Source organism: Sabethes cyaneus, chromosome 2 (assembly GCF_943734655.1).
Source record: "Sabethes cyaneus chromosome 2, idSabCyanKW18_F2, whole genome shotgun sequence".
NCBI lineage: Eukaryota > Metazoa > Arthropoda > Insecta > Diptera > Culicidae > Sabethes > Sabethes cyaneus.
This window is the reverse complement of record NC_071354.1, coordinates 26,321,365-26,336,863: the sequence shown is the minus strand read 5'-3', so window position 1 is coordinate 26,336,863 and position 15,499 is coordinate 26,321,365. Positions and strand designations below refer to the sequence as shown.

Below are 15,499 nucleotides of genomic sequence, written 5' to 3'. Positions count from 1 at the left end.
TGCTCTGCTCTGCTCTGCTCTGCTCTGCTCTGCTCTGCTCTGCTCTGCTCTGCTCTGCTCTGCTCTGCTCTGCTCTGCTCTGCTCTGCTCTGCTCTGCTCTGCTCTGCTCTGCTCTGCTCTGCTCTGCTCTGCTCTGCTCTGCTCTGCTCTGCTCTGCTCTGCTCTGCTCTGCTCTGCTCTGCTCTGCTCTGCTCTGCTCTGCTCTGCTCTGCTCTGCTCTGCTCTGCTCTGCTCTGCTCTGCTCTGCTCTGCTCTGCTCTGCTCTGCTCTGCTCTGCTCTGCTCTGCTCTGCTCTGCTCTGCTCTGCTCTGCTCTGCTCTGCTCTGCTCTGCTCTGCTCTGCTCTGCTCTGCTCTGCTCTGCTCTGCTCTGCTCTGCTCTGCTCTGCTCTGCTCTGCTCTGCTCTGCTCTGCTCTGCTCTGCTCTGCTCTGCTCTGCTCTGCTCTGCTCTGCTCTGCTCTGCTCTGCTCTGCTCTGCTCTGCTCTGCTCTGCTCTGCTCTGCTCTGCTCTGCTCTGCTCTGCTCTGCTCTGCTCTGCTCTGCTCTGCTCTGCTCTGCTCTGCTCTGCTCTGCTCTGCTCTGCTCTGCTCTGCTCTGCTCTGCTCTGCTCTGCTCTGCTCTGCTCTGCTCTGCTCTGCTCTGCTCTGCTCTGCTCTGCTCTGCTCTGCTCTGCTCTGCTCTGCTCTGCTCTGCTCTGCTCTGCTCTGCTCTGCTCTGCTCTGCTCTGCTCTGCTCTGCTCTGCTCTGCTCTGCTCTGCTCTGCTCTGCTCTGCTCTGCTCTGCTCTGCTCTGCTCTGCTCTGCTCTGCTCTGCTCTGCTCTGCTCTGCTCTGCTCTGCTCTGCTCTGCTCTGCTCTGCTCTGCTCTGCTCTGCTCTGCTCTGCTCTGCTCTGCTCTGCTCTGCTCTGCTCTGCTCTGCTCTGCTCTGCTCTGCTCTGCCCCGCTCCCATAATAACTCTTAATTGTGTGTGACCCATGATTGTGGACTGACTGTATATTTATTCGCGTCAGATACGTATTTCGCCTACGACTTCTAGTTGAATGAAGTGGAAAATTTCCATACACATCAAAAATTTGTGCAAAGGCAGGTGGACCTCACGTCTACGCTCTGTCGATTGGTACCCGAATGTTTTACTAACTAAACTGTTGTTTTATTCTTTCAATTCTATCATTTCCTTTTCGCACCACACCCAGCTCTTTCGAAGATATTATTTTTGTATGACTGCTCTTTGTTTCTATCGCGAAGAAGATAGACTGTTATGCACTGTTATTAGTGCGATAGAAAAAAACATGCAATGCGTTGCTGACTATCGATTCGGCAAGTCTTAGTATGATTAACCACTACGGAGTGTTTTTTTTTCTTCTATTTACTGATATAAAACTCTATACGCGGCCATGACATAATACCCCGTAAACATCTCGCAAGATCGTCGCAAGAAGAGCATGTGGTGTGAATGTAGGATTATATAATTGGAGAATAAAAAAAAGGTGGAGTTGCGGCATCAGTTTTTCGGCCTGCTTCTATTTTGGGCCTACTCTTGTTCTCCGCATCCTAGGGCGAAGATCATCACTAATTCTTACCAATTTATACTACTATGGTTGCACATTCGTTTCGTGGTGAGAAATTGGTTCTTCAGGTACAGGTAATACGAAAACAGAGTAGGCCTAACAATTAGAAGCATGCTGAAAATACCATCAAATGCCCTAGCTACTCAAAAAACCTTGGGCATAACCGTCTTTAGACATTACCCAAGCAACAATGTGAGTTTTATTGTACTCTTATGGTGGTCTTCAAAACCAATTTTGGTCTTAAATGCCATCATAAGAGTGTAATAAAACCCAAATTGTAACTTTGGTACCCTTCTTTATTGAGGGACTTCGCAGCCAGCTGTTAGAGTACAGGACAGTTACGGGACTAGTGCAACAATCCTACTGACTCTATCTAGTAGCACCGCCTAGCCGAGATTCGAACACACGGGCTTGTGACGACGACGACGGGCTTGTGAGTCCAGCATTGTACCTCGAAGCTAACTGGGCGGCTCGCCCTAGCTACTAGACAACCTAATATAACGGGCGACAGTAGTTTAGTTAGTAAAACATTCGGGTACCAACCGAAAGAGCGTGGGTGCGTCCACCTCAGTCTGCAACCATGCGATGTTAAACAAAACAACACGGCCGAAACATGATCCCGGAAGCTGTACATAACTATGCTGACTCGGTGCAATTGCGTGGTGATGAACGACAAAAGCTACAGAAAGGCATATTTCTAACAGCTTGCTGAGCAGGAGTTTTCTACGGCATTCGGGAAGCGAAAGATGGTAGACAATAGGTTTGGCAGGCATGAGTCGAAAAATTCCAGTGGCTTGGAAAGCGTCATTTTCATTGCAACCGGCACAGTCAATCGAAAATTTTCGTGAACGCATATTTAGAAACAAGTAGGGTGAAGGATCCATATTTCGCCAGCAGCCATATTCGGCTAGTTTGATGAACCCAAAGCCTTTCTGCATATTTTTGGTAGCCTTAAAAGAAATTACTTGACAAATTGGTAAAATTGAGGACAGCAATTTTACCAATTCGTCAAATAATTTCTTTTAAGTCTGCCAAAAATATGCAAAAAGGCTTCGGATTCATCAAACTGGCGAAATATGGATCTTTGATGTTTTGGGCGGATTTGGCATTCTACCATTACGCAACGGGCAGAGTTCCGCCCAGTCGACAAATATTGGGCCATCGTGAAAGGGAAACCTAAAGTAGACCCAAAAACTATTGGAAGCGAGAAGCCGTATGGGACAAACAGTTTGCGGCGTTTTGCGGTAAACAAAGGGAACTACGTAGCTGTACCAAATCTAATGGTAGGAGTTAAAAGAAATGTTCAGGCATTGGCGGAACTAGAGAGGGAGTATATTGCAAAAATGCTTTGTTTATGCATGTTAGATATCTTACAAAATATTTTATTTTCACTGCAAGAGAATAAAATAGGGCTCGGAATGGTGTGTGAGATTTTTTTTGTCACGAGGATAGCTAAGACCATGATGGTTGGTCCATCCCGCCAGGCATTTGAGTTACTTAGTATTTTTTTAAACTCACATCTCGGATAAACCAAAACTATTCGCATAGAACCTCTGAGATTCATCGCATTCGCATTGGAATCGTGTAGAAGAATTCTGCATAAGGTTCGTACCGAATGCTTTGCTTATAGAATCAGGATTCTTGTATAATAATCCAAAAGGTGAATCCCCAGGATACTTATAACTCGGTAATGGAATCCCCTTTACTATGAAATCGTAGTCCGCGGGATTCTGAAAGCAGGAGTCCAGTATGTGTTAGTAAGGGATTACTTTTATTTTAGTTCTGATTCTGCTGATTCTGATTCAGCCCCATAAACGCTTCCTTAGACAATTCGAAAAAACAAAGCGTTTTGAAGGCCTTCTTCTTTGAAATTGGCGAGCAACTGTTTGGTCTACCTATTTCACATTCAATTCTAAACACAATGCTAATATTTCTCAAGAGACTCCAGCGGCTGCCCCGCACAGCAGGTGCTTCACTACATTTTCCTCTGTATATTATAAACACACTAGAAACAAAGCACAAATGCACAAGGACTCATAACGAAGAGGATAATAAACCCAAGAAAATTGTGTGCTCCAACGTATCAGTGGTACTACGGTAGCACACCCAACTCGGAAGGAAATCGGTCTCGACCTTTCCGATTCGAGTCCGTGCCATTTGTATTTCCTTTTTTCCTGCGTCGTTATCACCCACTTTACAGAGGGGTTTCTTTGTTTTTTTTGGGTCTCCCCACGCCACCACACAATCACATACCGCATTTTATCGCCGGTCCGGAAGCGTCGCGGATGGTGCGAAATGATTCACTTAACACGTGCCCAAAATATGGAAGCCATCCCTTAGGAAAAACAGAAAAGAAAATTCAATGCGTCTGGACCAGGTGAGCGGCTGCAAATTTAGGTCGTACATTCCAGCCAGCCAGCAGCGGCCACGTGGTGTAGGTTTTTCTACGGCACACGGGGTTGGTTCGCAGTTTGCAAGCCACCCACCTTGAGTAAATAATAAGTGGTGTTCCTAAATGAAAAGACACAATAAGAAGGAAAAACTTTTCACTACGTGTATGGCTCAGTGAAAAATAAAGAATTTCCGGTTTTCACGACGATGAAGGTAGGAGGCTACCTTTGCAGCGTGCGCAACGGTTGTGTACTCTTTGATAAGCACCGTGCCGATCTCGTTCTGTGGAGGACGCAAAAGGTCATAGCATTCATTAAAGTGGGAATGGAACCGTTCTGAAATTACCTTCTAGTATTTTTATTCTGTTTTCTAATTTTTCTGCGAGGTATAAGTTTTGTTGCTGATGATATTGTTTCTGTTTGCGAAATATCAAACCATTTGTGATATTTCATAGTTTTAGATATATTGTTGGTAAGTATTGTCAAGTTCATGCTTTCCATGCATTTGTTATATAAACATACGACATATACGTTGTAAAATTATTTCTAAACTAATGACGGAAGTGTAATTATGTCGTAAGCCAAAGGTTGTCATTATGTGCAAAACAAAACCGAATCAAGACTAAAGATCTGTTTAGATAAAATAGAGTAAAACATTATGAAGTCGCGTATCAGTATTTGCCCCTTTATGAAATTATTTAAGATAAACTCTAATTTACGCCATACGAAATTATTGCAGCCAATTGGAATTGGACTATTTCCAAACGTTACTCGCTCCTTTACTGGATATGAGATACAAATCCATAGATCCGTTCACCCACAACAACATTGTAACAGTAGAAGATAATACAACTTTTGTGCAATTTCGCTCAGAATGCTAGCAACGAAATTGTACAGAATATCCAATTCCATAAGCTATGGTTACCTAGATTTTTATTTTCATCTTATTTTTCCGAGCAATAACTCCAGTTCCAAGCGGTAAAGTTCATCTTCTCCGCCGAATACTCCCCCCGGGGGGGCCTGTGGGAAACCTTTTTCCTACCTCCCCCCACCCCCCTCCCACTCGCCCTATTCGGATTCGTATTTTACTGCCTAACCTAATCGTGTTTTATTTGCTTCTCTTTGTTTCATGTTGTTCCTCCGCATAGCCATAAAATCCGCTCTCCTGATTCAGCGCTGGTACCGGCGGTATCTGGCGCGGATGGAAATTCGACGCCGCTACACGTGGACCATCTTCCAGAGCATCGAATACGCCGGCGAGCAGGACCAAGTTCGGGTGAGTTAGTTGCTGCTAGTGAGTTAGTCTGTCGGGCTTCGAGGCCCCCCTTTTGTTCGAGTTCCACTCTGCAGTTGTTGCGCAGAATTTGTTGGTCTGAAAATATTTCATCCAGAAAAGCAGGTAGTCTTCTGGATGGTATGAAAGCGGGTGCTTTTATTGTTTGTTTTTATTTCCGGTATTTTTCAATTCATATATGTACTATTTATCTGTTTCGTATGCTACCGGTATTGCATTTGTGGAAAGTTTATTTCAAGATTAATTATTATATTTATGAACGAGCAGCTGAATTTTTAAGTGCATTTCTTGATTACCTTAGCAGTTATCCATTAACCAGGTGATCAAAATGAGGGGTTGAAAATGCAAATAGTTCTATTTTCCTTTACGTGTATACAGAGCCATAGCGTGACATTGTGGCGCCCTTGGCGAAACCCCGATTTAGCGCTCCGTCGTTTCTTGTATCCTTTCTCCTTTCAAGATGTTTATTTTTGATGAAATTTAAAACCTCCAGCCAGCCTTCTGAGCCTGAACTGGAGATTCTGGATATTATTCATCATATTTTGGGTCAAATTTTGGACAGTGTGTGGTTTTGTCAGATTGCGCAGTGAATATTGTTCGCAGGTATTTTCCACCTGCTACATAGACAGATTTGGACCACATTCTAGACCAAAAGACCAGCTTTTGGACCAGGACCACATTTTGGTTCATTTTTTGTCAGATTTCGAACCAGATTTTGGATTGAATTTTGGACCAGACTCAGGATCTGGACCGTATTTTGGACCATCATGGACCACAATTTTTATCAACTTTTTAAATTGACAGATTTTTGAACAGATTCTGGAGACCAAATTTTGAACTACATTTTTGATTGCATTTTTGACCAGATTTTGAATTAGATTTTAGATTAGATTTGGACTCAGATTGTAGGCCTAGTCTGGACCTGCATGAGAGTCTAGACCAGAGTAGGCCAACATATTAGACCAGAATATAAACCAAATTTATGGCCACAATTTTGGACCACGGTTTGAACTAGATACCGACCGTATATTGGACGTAGACTAAGGGGCAGACTACAATTTTTATCAAATTTTCTTCCGGATTTTGGAACAGATTTTGGACTGCATTTCTATCAAATTTGGATCAGGTTTTGGACCACATCAGATGTTGCACCAGATTTTGAACCACATATTAGACCAAAACTAGACTTTGGGTCTAGACCAGATTCTGGACCATATTTTTTATGAGATTTCGGTTCAGATATTAGTTCAAATTTTGAAACAAATTCTCATTCTCACAAACTGGGCCAGATTATAAACCTGATTTTGGACTATATTTTTGATCAAATTTTGCACCTGGAGCAAATTTTGAGCAACATTTTCAACCCAATATGTCCTAGCGTATGAAATTTAATATGTGTTTTCAGTGGAGTCCGGGTCATAACAGGTTAACCAGATTTTGGATAAGATTTTGAGCCAGATTGTGGACCTCGTACATATTTTAAACCTAAACTGAGATCGTACACCACTTTCTTTATCAAATATTGTTCCAAATTCTGGAACAGATTTGAACTGGATTCTGAATCATGTATTGGACCACATTCCAGAACTTGGATCGTATTGTGGCTTAACTTGATTTTGGGCCCAGTTTCTAGACTTGGTCTGGACCATTCTGGACCTGCATCAGATTCTGGACCACATTTTTTAGATTTTGGACCAGATTTTGAATCAAATTGGAGTCCAGATTCTGGAACTGGACCAGAATTCTGGATCTGGACCACATTTTTATCAAATTTGGACCAGGCTTTAGATAGCATTTTGGATCACATTTTTTTAAGAGATTTGGTCCTGGAGCAGATTTTTCCACATTTTTAATCGTCTTTTAACCTACCAGATTTTGGATCCAGATTCTAGACCTGGTTCCAGAGCCGTGGCGGCCTTGGCGAAGACCAGATTTGGCGCCACCTCGTTTCATAAATGCGTACTTCTTCGAAGTTAATATTTAAGAATTTGATTGTCGACTGTCATACATGATTAGTACAACTCCCTATAACCAGTACTTCGCATACACTCGAGAGTGCCTTACTCAGGTTCAGGCCGTTTTTAGCGTCCCCCCTAGAGCTACTGCCCTTGGCGAGGCACTATGGGCCAGAAATTAAAATTTCGGGACAAATATATTTGCGGTTAAACGGCGTGTCTCAGCTCAATGTAGTCTTCGGCAACTTTTTGAATGATGAAATTATGCATCTTTTGAAGGGGTTGTCCAATATTTACGTGTTACTTCAACAACAATTTAAGTAATAACTTTTTGAGTAAATTTTTTTTCACCTTTTTGGTTTCAGAATATTAAAGATAAACCGATTTCAAGTATTTTTTCTGAAGATATCAAACTTCTACCTTTTACCCATTTTCAGCAATAGACCTTTGTTTATAAATGACCTCTCAAATCACATTTCTTCTTGTAACATGTTTATTTCAACAGACAGCTCAATGTGATGTTCTAGACAACATTTTGCACATTAAAGAGGAATATTTTTGCTGGAGACTGTTTCGCTTTTTCTGCATTAATTAATAAGATATAACTGTTTTAGGCTAAAAACCGTTTGATGAAAAATGTGTATTTTTTCAAGGGTGGTGTCTTCAGAGAAGTAAAAAAATAAAATATAGCGCATCCTCCTGCGCTATTAGGATGATCATGAATTCACCTATTAGGGCGATACAAACTTTTGTTGTCTTAAATAATTTTAAAAAAAAGTTTTTTTCTCCAAAAGTTGCAGAAAATACTAAAATAAGCAACTTTGCTGAATAAAGTAACTATCTATCTCTTACCGGTTACGAAATATAATGATGTGTTAAAAAAGAGCATTTAAAGTCAATTACACTCAATAACTTTGCACATGATTATTTTATTGCTTACAAATGTTCTACAAAGTTATTTAGTATGTTGAAATACATATTTTCTGTGAAAACTGTTTGACGCTAGGACACATATTTATTAAGTTATTAAATATATGAAAAAAAAAGTCCGCACTATTCCCAGGTATTCCCAGCCCTGGTATTCCCAGGTATTCTCTGAAATACACATTTGGGCAGATAGCTTTAATAATTCCCTACAAATTGGTAGGGGAGACCAGGTAGACTTGATCCCTTGGGACACTTGATCCATTCATTGTTTCTCAGTAAATACAATGTTTTTTATGCAGAAAAAAAATAAAGTTGTACATTTCATTCAACTAACAAAAATGTAATAAATTTTTACATTGCAATGAAAATCTAATATAATAAGTTTTGCAACGGAATAATTCTCTATACTTCTTTTTTTAGTGAAGTCCAACTTTTTGGCTACGTAGAAATGTCTTGAAATTTTTGAATTGCTTTTCAAAGAAAAAATTAGCTAAACATGTTTATTCATTGATGCTGTACACATTTTACAATAAAACTTGTATATATTTTACAAAATTAATTTTCAGTAAAACTTACTACGACAGGTACACTTGATCCACATAATTTTAGTGACACTTGATCCTTTTGTTAGGAAATGAAGAGCTTCAAGGCCGTTATGTCGTAAATAATAAAATGAACAATTCTGCATATCGTAAACATTCGCTATGTAAAAATCACAAATAGTCCGGAGATCCGGTCAGAACAACCGCAAAAATGTTCAATTTGAATATAATGACATTTAAGCGATATGTGAGAAAACGAAAAAAATGCTTCTGAAAAGATCATTTACCAACCGGACTACGGAGGAGCAACCCGTGCATTTTCCAAGGAAGACGCAGTCGAACAAAGAATTCATCTGAACAAAACAACTCATCTTCTTTGAAGAATTTTGTTAATCAGGTACCAAAATCGATAATTCCGAACAATGCAATTATCAAAACACCTGAAGATATTAAACCATTTCCAAAGGCATCACCACGTAAAAATATGCGAAGAGTAAGAAAACGAGGAGATATACATCCTTACAGATTTACCAACGAAATTTAAGCTGGAGGCTGCTCTGATTATTAAACAGGAAAAATATAATGATTCAAAAATTAAAACCCAACGAAAAAGTTTTCGTCGCAAATTATAAAAGATGTCCAAAGCTATACTTTTAAAGATCGATGCAGTTAACGATTTTTAAATACTTTTTGTACTTTTGAATTAAACTGTTGTACACTAAATAATGATACTACATGAACTATGTCCATTTTAATAAAACTTCTAAATGAAAGTTGTGCTTTAAAAATATATTTGCAAATGGATCAATTGTGCCTAAACTGAGGATCAAGTCTCCCGCATATTTTGAATATGTACAATTTTCTGTACTTTCCAAAATATCCCATATCTTTTGTTTAGCGCTACGTATCATTAACTGATAAATTGTAGGTAGTAAGCTGTATTGTAAACTGCCGAAAAATTGAAAACCCAGGTTTTTTTTCTAGTGGACTTTTGAGAAACATACATAAAACAAAATGGGGATCAAGTCTCCCTTGTTTCCCTTATGCAAACTAATTGCAGATACTTGCAGATGACTAAGATATTCAGATTTTTCATCAGACGGTTTTTAACCTAAGATCAGTTATATCTTATTAATTAATGCATATAAAGAAAAACAGTCTTCAGCAAAAATATTCCTCTGTTATGTGCAAAATATTTTCTAGAACATCATATTGAGCTGTCTGTTGAAATAAACATGTTACAAGAAGAAATGTGATTTAAGAGGTCGTTTATAAACAAAGGTCTATTGCTGAAAATGGGTAAAAGGTAGAAGTTTGATATCTTCACAAAAATTACTTGAAATTGATTTATCTTTAATATTTTGAAACCAAAAAGGTAAAAAAAGTTTACTCAAAAAGTTATTACTTAAATTGTTGTTTAAGTAATGCTTAAATATTGGACGACCCCTTCAAAATATGCATCAATTTTTTATTCAAAAAGTTGCCGTAGACCACATTGAGCTGAGACATGCTGTTTAACCGTAAATATTTTTGTCCCGAAATTTTAATTTCTGGCCCATAGTGCGAGGGCCAGTTTGGTCAACTACACGCGACGGCGCTGCATGTATATGACTGCACTCAAAAAAATCGACACGTCCCATCCACGTGCAAAATCATGTAAACTTCTGTACAGCAACTTACGTGAACTTCATGTACGAGTTAATGGGAAAATTGATAAAATTCACCGGGATCGCACGTAAACTGGTTAGTATGAGTGCGAGTTACCAACAATTCACGTGAATGTTACATCAAAAGTGAGATGGATGAGAATTACCTATGTTTTCACGTAAACTTGACGTGTTGATTTTTTTGAGTGTGTATAAGCGGTCATGTCGTAAACTCTATTTTGGAAAGGGTGTAAGTGTCCAATGTGAAGAATGATTAATTGGATGAACTGGAAATTGAATTTTTTTAATATAAAGACAAAAAATATATTGGTTTGTGCAATTGCAGGTGGCCGATCAATTGCCGATCAAGTGAAACGGTGGTTCTACAATTGATGAAGGGACGGTAGGCGAAAGAAATGAAAATTTTTGGTTAAGGAGGGGAAAGAGCGGAAAGGAAGGGAGGGGGGAAGGGGATATTGGTTTCGATAAAAATCCAAGTGACAGAACATAATTTTCTGATTTTTCTTTGGAGTTTTCCACCATCGCCATTGCAAATTATTTTTAAAGTTTCTGTCTCTCCTCCCCCTCCCCCCTCTGCTTTTAGAATTGGTTCAGGGGCAAAAAAATTTGTTGGACATGAATAAAAACTACAAGGTATAAAGCCCTTTGGGTTGTACGAAAGGATGACGTAGGATTATATTAGATCCTTAGGTCGAAGACTAATGTAAACTGCATTTCTGACATATGTATGTTTACAAGAACCTGTGAGTGCCATTGTTCATGTGAATGAATAAAAAAGCGAAATATTCAGATTCAATTCTTCATTGAATTCAATGATGACTTTGAAAATACGTGGACGTGGGTTCATAAGTACAACGCCTTCAAACATTGAGACAGAGATTTCTTTCTTGTGCCTCATAAAGGTTGAAAAAGTAATGATTGACCAGCCCACAGGTTATTGTATTAAATATAATTATGCGTAGCTGGACATGTTTCAATAATCTTACTTTAACTCGCTTGTGGCCTTTAAAAGGGTCGTTGGTTACAAATAACATTAAAACCAAAGCGCGTTCATCGCAAATATGACGTGCCATTCGAATGTCCTTCTCTTTTGACGAAAAAGACAACAGGCTTTACTAATTTACTTTAACTTTAGGTTTTACTAGTTTACTTTAACAACTTACGCCGGATTGCCGTCGTGACGGATGTAATGCCGTCTCTCTTTTGGTAGGTCTTTGCATGGAAAAAAGCATAAAAAGCTTAATGATTTTAGCTTATTAAAAAAATCTCATAGTGCACAAAACTAGTTTTTACGTACCATTTTGGAGGCGTTGTACGCTTTGAAGAATAATTTTAAACGATTCACATATATAGGTATTTCTATACGATAAGAACTGATTAAGCGCGACCAGATTCATACAGCTATACAACTTTGTGCTGAAAATCGTATGTTTGTTTGCTACTATCGTTATAAATGAAGGACCATTAACGACGATTTACGATGCCGATTTTGTTTAGAGATACATATTTACGATTAATATCGTACATTGACAGACGAGTTAGTGCTGGTTGCCCAGCTACGAATTTTTGAAGAAAGGAAATTTGGCAAAAATGATGATTTTTTGGACCACCCTAGCTCAGAAAGAGGCACCCTAAGCACCAAGTATCAGGTATCAGGTATCAGCGTCTTTGGCTCGAACAGCACGTTCCTCACAATCATGTGGAAGATTTCCCGGAAAAAAATATCCATAACACGAAGATAAAATTGTAACAATTGTTGTAATGTTATTGTCACAGTAGGATACAAAATACAGCAAAAACAATAAAATTTATCGTCAAAAAAGACAGCCAAACCATCAAACTTATTGTTGTCTACCATAACTTTGATGGTTTTCAGAGATTCTACCATAAAAATGACGGGTTATTATCTTAACAATAAAAAAAAATATTTTTTCGCGAACAAAAATTTTCATTTACAATAAAAGTTATCATCCTTTTATGGTAATTTTTAAGGCGAAAAAACAAAATATAATTAAAAGAGGCAGCAAGTTTATGATGAAATATGGCCAATTCTTTTGCATAAAACAAGAAACAAAAATATGAATAAAATTTGAATTTGAGGCAATTTACAATAAATTTGCCATAAGTCTCAATCACAGACTAACAGACGTAACACTGAAGCCTCATTCCATCGCCAATAAAAACGATCATTTCAAATGTTCACTTAAGCCAAGACTCAAACAACAGTCGCTGCGCGAGAACGCCGCTCGCTTGCACTGGCGCTGTTGTCAGGTAATATACAAGTAAATTTATAGCATTGCTAAATTTATAGCAAGCTGCTTTGCGTAGCGCGAAGACTGCACTAGGTGATGCTAGTGTTTTTTCCAAGTTTTAGGGGTGTCATTGAAACGATGTTTTGTTAGAAAATTTGTTCGAAGTGTTACGTCTGTTAGTCTGTGTTTCAATGTTCACAATAAAAACTGCTGTAGATGCATTGTTTCTACTGCAAAATTTAATGTAATTTTTTACGGGTAGCGCCTTGTTCATCTTGCCCTTCGTTTACCTGACGAGGACGGGAAGGAAAGCAGGAGGAATAGGAAGCGGTGGATGAAGCACCAAGTAAAAATGTAGGACTCCAAAATTTTTCGAAAAGTAACCAGTACACAAAATTGTAACCACCCCAGAGCATTTTTGAATAGGACTTTTTCGTGGAATTGCTGAATATGTATATACACTCATACCACACATTTGCACACACATATATACAATTCGAAATTCTGTGGAAGGTGCATATTTTCTCGCATCAAACACGTAGGTAACGTTTAGAATAGATAGTTCAAGTTTTATCATTTACCTTTTTCACGTGGAACTGTTAAAATTTAAAAATTGCGAAAATATGTTTGGTTCCGCCTTTAGAAAAACGTGAATACCTCAGCGAGATTTGAACATACGTCCATACTTTCTTCGGCAAAGTTGTTCGTCATAAAATTTTCCATCTATACAGTATAGCTACGTTACTCTGAGATACTGTTCGATACCCTGTTTTGACGTTTATTTAAATGAAATTTCGAAAATTTTAAATTTTTGCCGAATTCAATAAATTTTTGTAACCAAATATGACTCCAGACATGCCACCATAACTTTTTTATGAATGTATCAGATCCCAATGATTGTGAAAAAATAGTTAAGTACCTTTTTTCACCTACTTTAACATTTCTAAAAATATTGTTTTGAATTTACTCCTGAAAAATGACATTTTTTCATAAAACTCAAATGTGCGACCCCTAAATCGCGGCAGCCAATGTTGACGTCATATAAAAGTTTTGTTGTGATACCCTAAGCTATCATTTGAGGGGTGAGCCCCCGGGTTTTCTGACATAGTGCTATTTTGGGACACTCTAATATACATGTATGAATACACAAAATAGTGTGTTTATCGGAGGAGTTAAATGATGCATAACACTTGAGCTTTTGATTTTTGTGTTGAAAAGAGGATTTTTATAGTGATTACATTCCTCTTATGGAAGAGAAAATCATATTACGCGAAGAAATCACTTACAATATACCCGTCAAAAAATCGAGATTCTTTCTTTAGCGCAGCCAAACGCAGAAAGCCACCTTGTGAACGATTTTTGACGTTTCCCATCGCCATTCTTGATCGCTGAATTGCTGAGGTGCTGTGTTTCCCATACATTTTGTATAGAAGAATCATTCTTCGACATGTTCAACTTTAGACATTTGTCAAAAATTAATTTGAACTTCACAGTGGCTAAAACTTTCAGGCAAACCTTCCAAACTATCTGAAATTGAATAATATAAAAAAGAAAACTTTCCAATTAAATTGGCAAGTCGTAGGTGAAATACGTATCTATCGAGAATAAATATACATAGCAGAATTTAATTGGAAAGTTTTTTAATTTAATTTCAGGTAAGACGCTCCAAAAACTTCAGACACCCAAACTATTCCAGAAAATGATAAAAATATAATAATGGCAAAAACTTGAAATTGGATGTTTGACTTTTGGCCAGCTTTGCGGCATAGTGCCTCGGAAGGATAAAAACTTTATAAAATACTAGCTGACCCGACAAACTTCGTATTGCTACACATTAACCTGTGTTGTACATAAATCATGAAACTCGGATGATCTTTGTCACAATCTCGAGTTTTGCAAGCCCCCCAGTGGGCGGCGCTTCCGACGGCGGGTCACCGGCAACACTCGCGACCGTCTCGTCCTGAATGATCTAGTGTTACTATAGATAGTTTTTGTGGTCTTGTATTGACTAATGTTTTATGGAAGAGTCTCGAATTTCTCGAGTTCGATTAGTTTTTGAGTTTCGCAAAAATTTCTGTTTTATTTGTATGAGAGTCCATATCCCCCTACCACAGGGGTGAGAGGTCTCTAACTATCGTAAAATGAATTCAAGACTCCAAAATCTCCCACATGCCAAATTTGGTTCCATTTGCTTGATTAGTTCTCAAGTTATAAGGAAATTTGAATTTCATTTGTCTGGGAGCTCCCCTCTTAAAAGGGGAAGGGGTCGTAATTCACCATAGAAAAAATTTCTGCCATCTAAAACTTCCACATGCCAAATTTGGTTCCATTTGATTGATTAGTTCTCGAGATAAGAGGAAATTTGCATTTCATTTGTATGGAAGCCCACCCTCTTAAAGGGGAGATGGGCCATAACTCGCTTTCTAAAGAAGAGAGGGGTCTCAATTCACCATTGAAAAAAATCTTGCGTCCAAAACCACTTACATGTCAAATTTAGTTCCATTTGCTTGATTAGTTCTCGAGTTATGAGGAAATTTGTTTTTCATTTGTATAGGAGCCCCCCCCCCTCTTAAAAAGGTAAGGGGTCCTAATTCATCATAGAAAAAATGGTTGCCTCCAAAAACACCCACATGCCAAATATGGTTCCATTTGCTTGATTAGTTCTCGAATTATGAGGAAATTTGTAGTTCATTTGTGTAGAAGCACCCCCTCTTAAAGTTGGGAGGGGTCCTAATTCACCATAGAAAATATTCTTGCCCTCGAAAACTTTCACATGCCAAATTTGGTTCCATTTGCTTGATTAGCTCTCGAGTTATGAGGAAATTTGTATTTCATTTGTATAGGAGCCCCCCCTCCTAAAGTGAGGAGGGGTCCCAGTTCATCATCGAAAAAATTTTTGTCTCC

General features: G+C 38.6%; 1 protein-coding gene across 1 annotated transcript in view; it reads left to right on the top strand.

The window, feature by feature from the left end:
- The window catches only part of LOC128734363 (serine/threonine-protein phosphatase rdgC), a 72,150-nt gene that overhangs the window by 19,017 nt on the left and 37,634 nt on the right, over positions 1-15,499 (top strand). Inside the window, exon 2 of the mRNA XM_053828534.1 lies at positions 5,107-5,234. Coding sequence (XP_053684509.1) covers positions 5,107-5,234 — 128 coding nt within the window. The remainder of the gene's footprint in view (positions 1-5,106; positions 5,235-15,499) is intronic.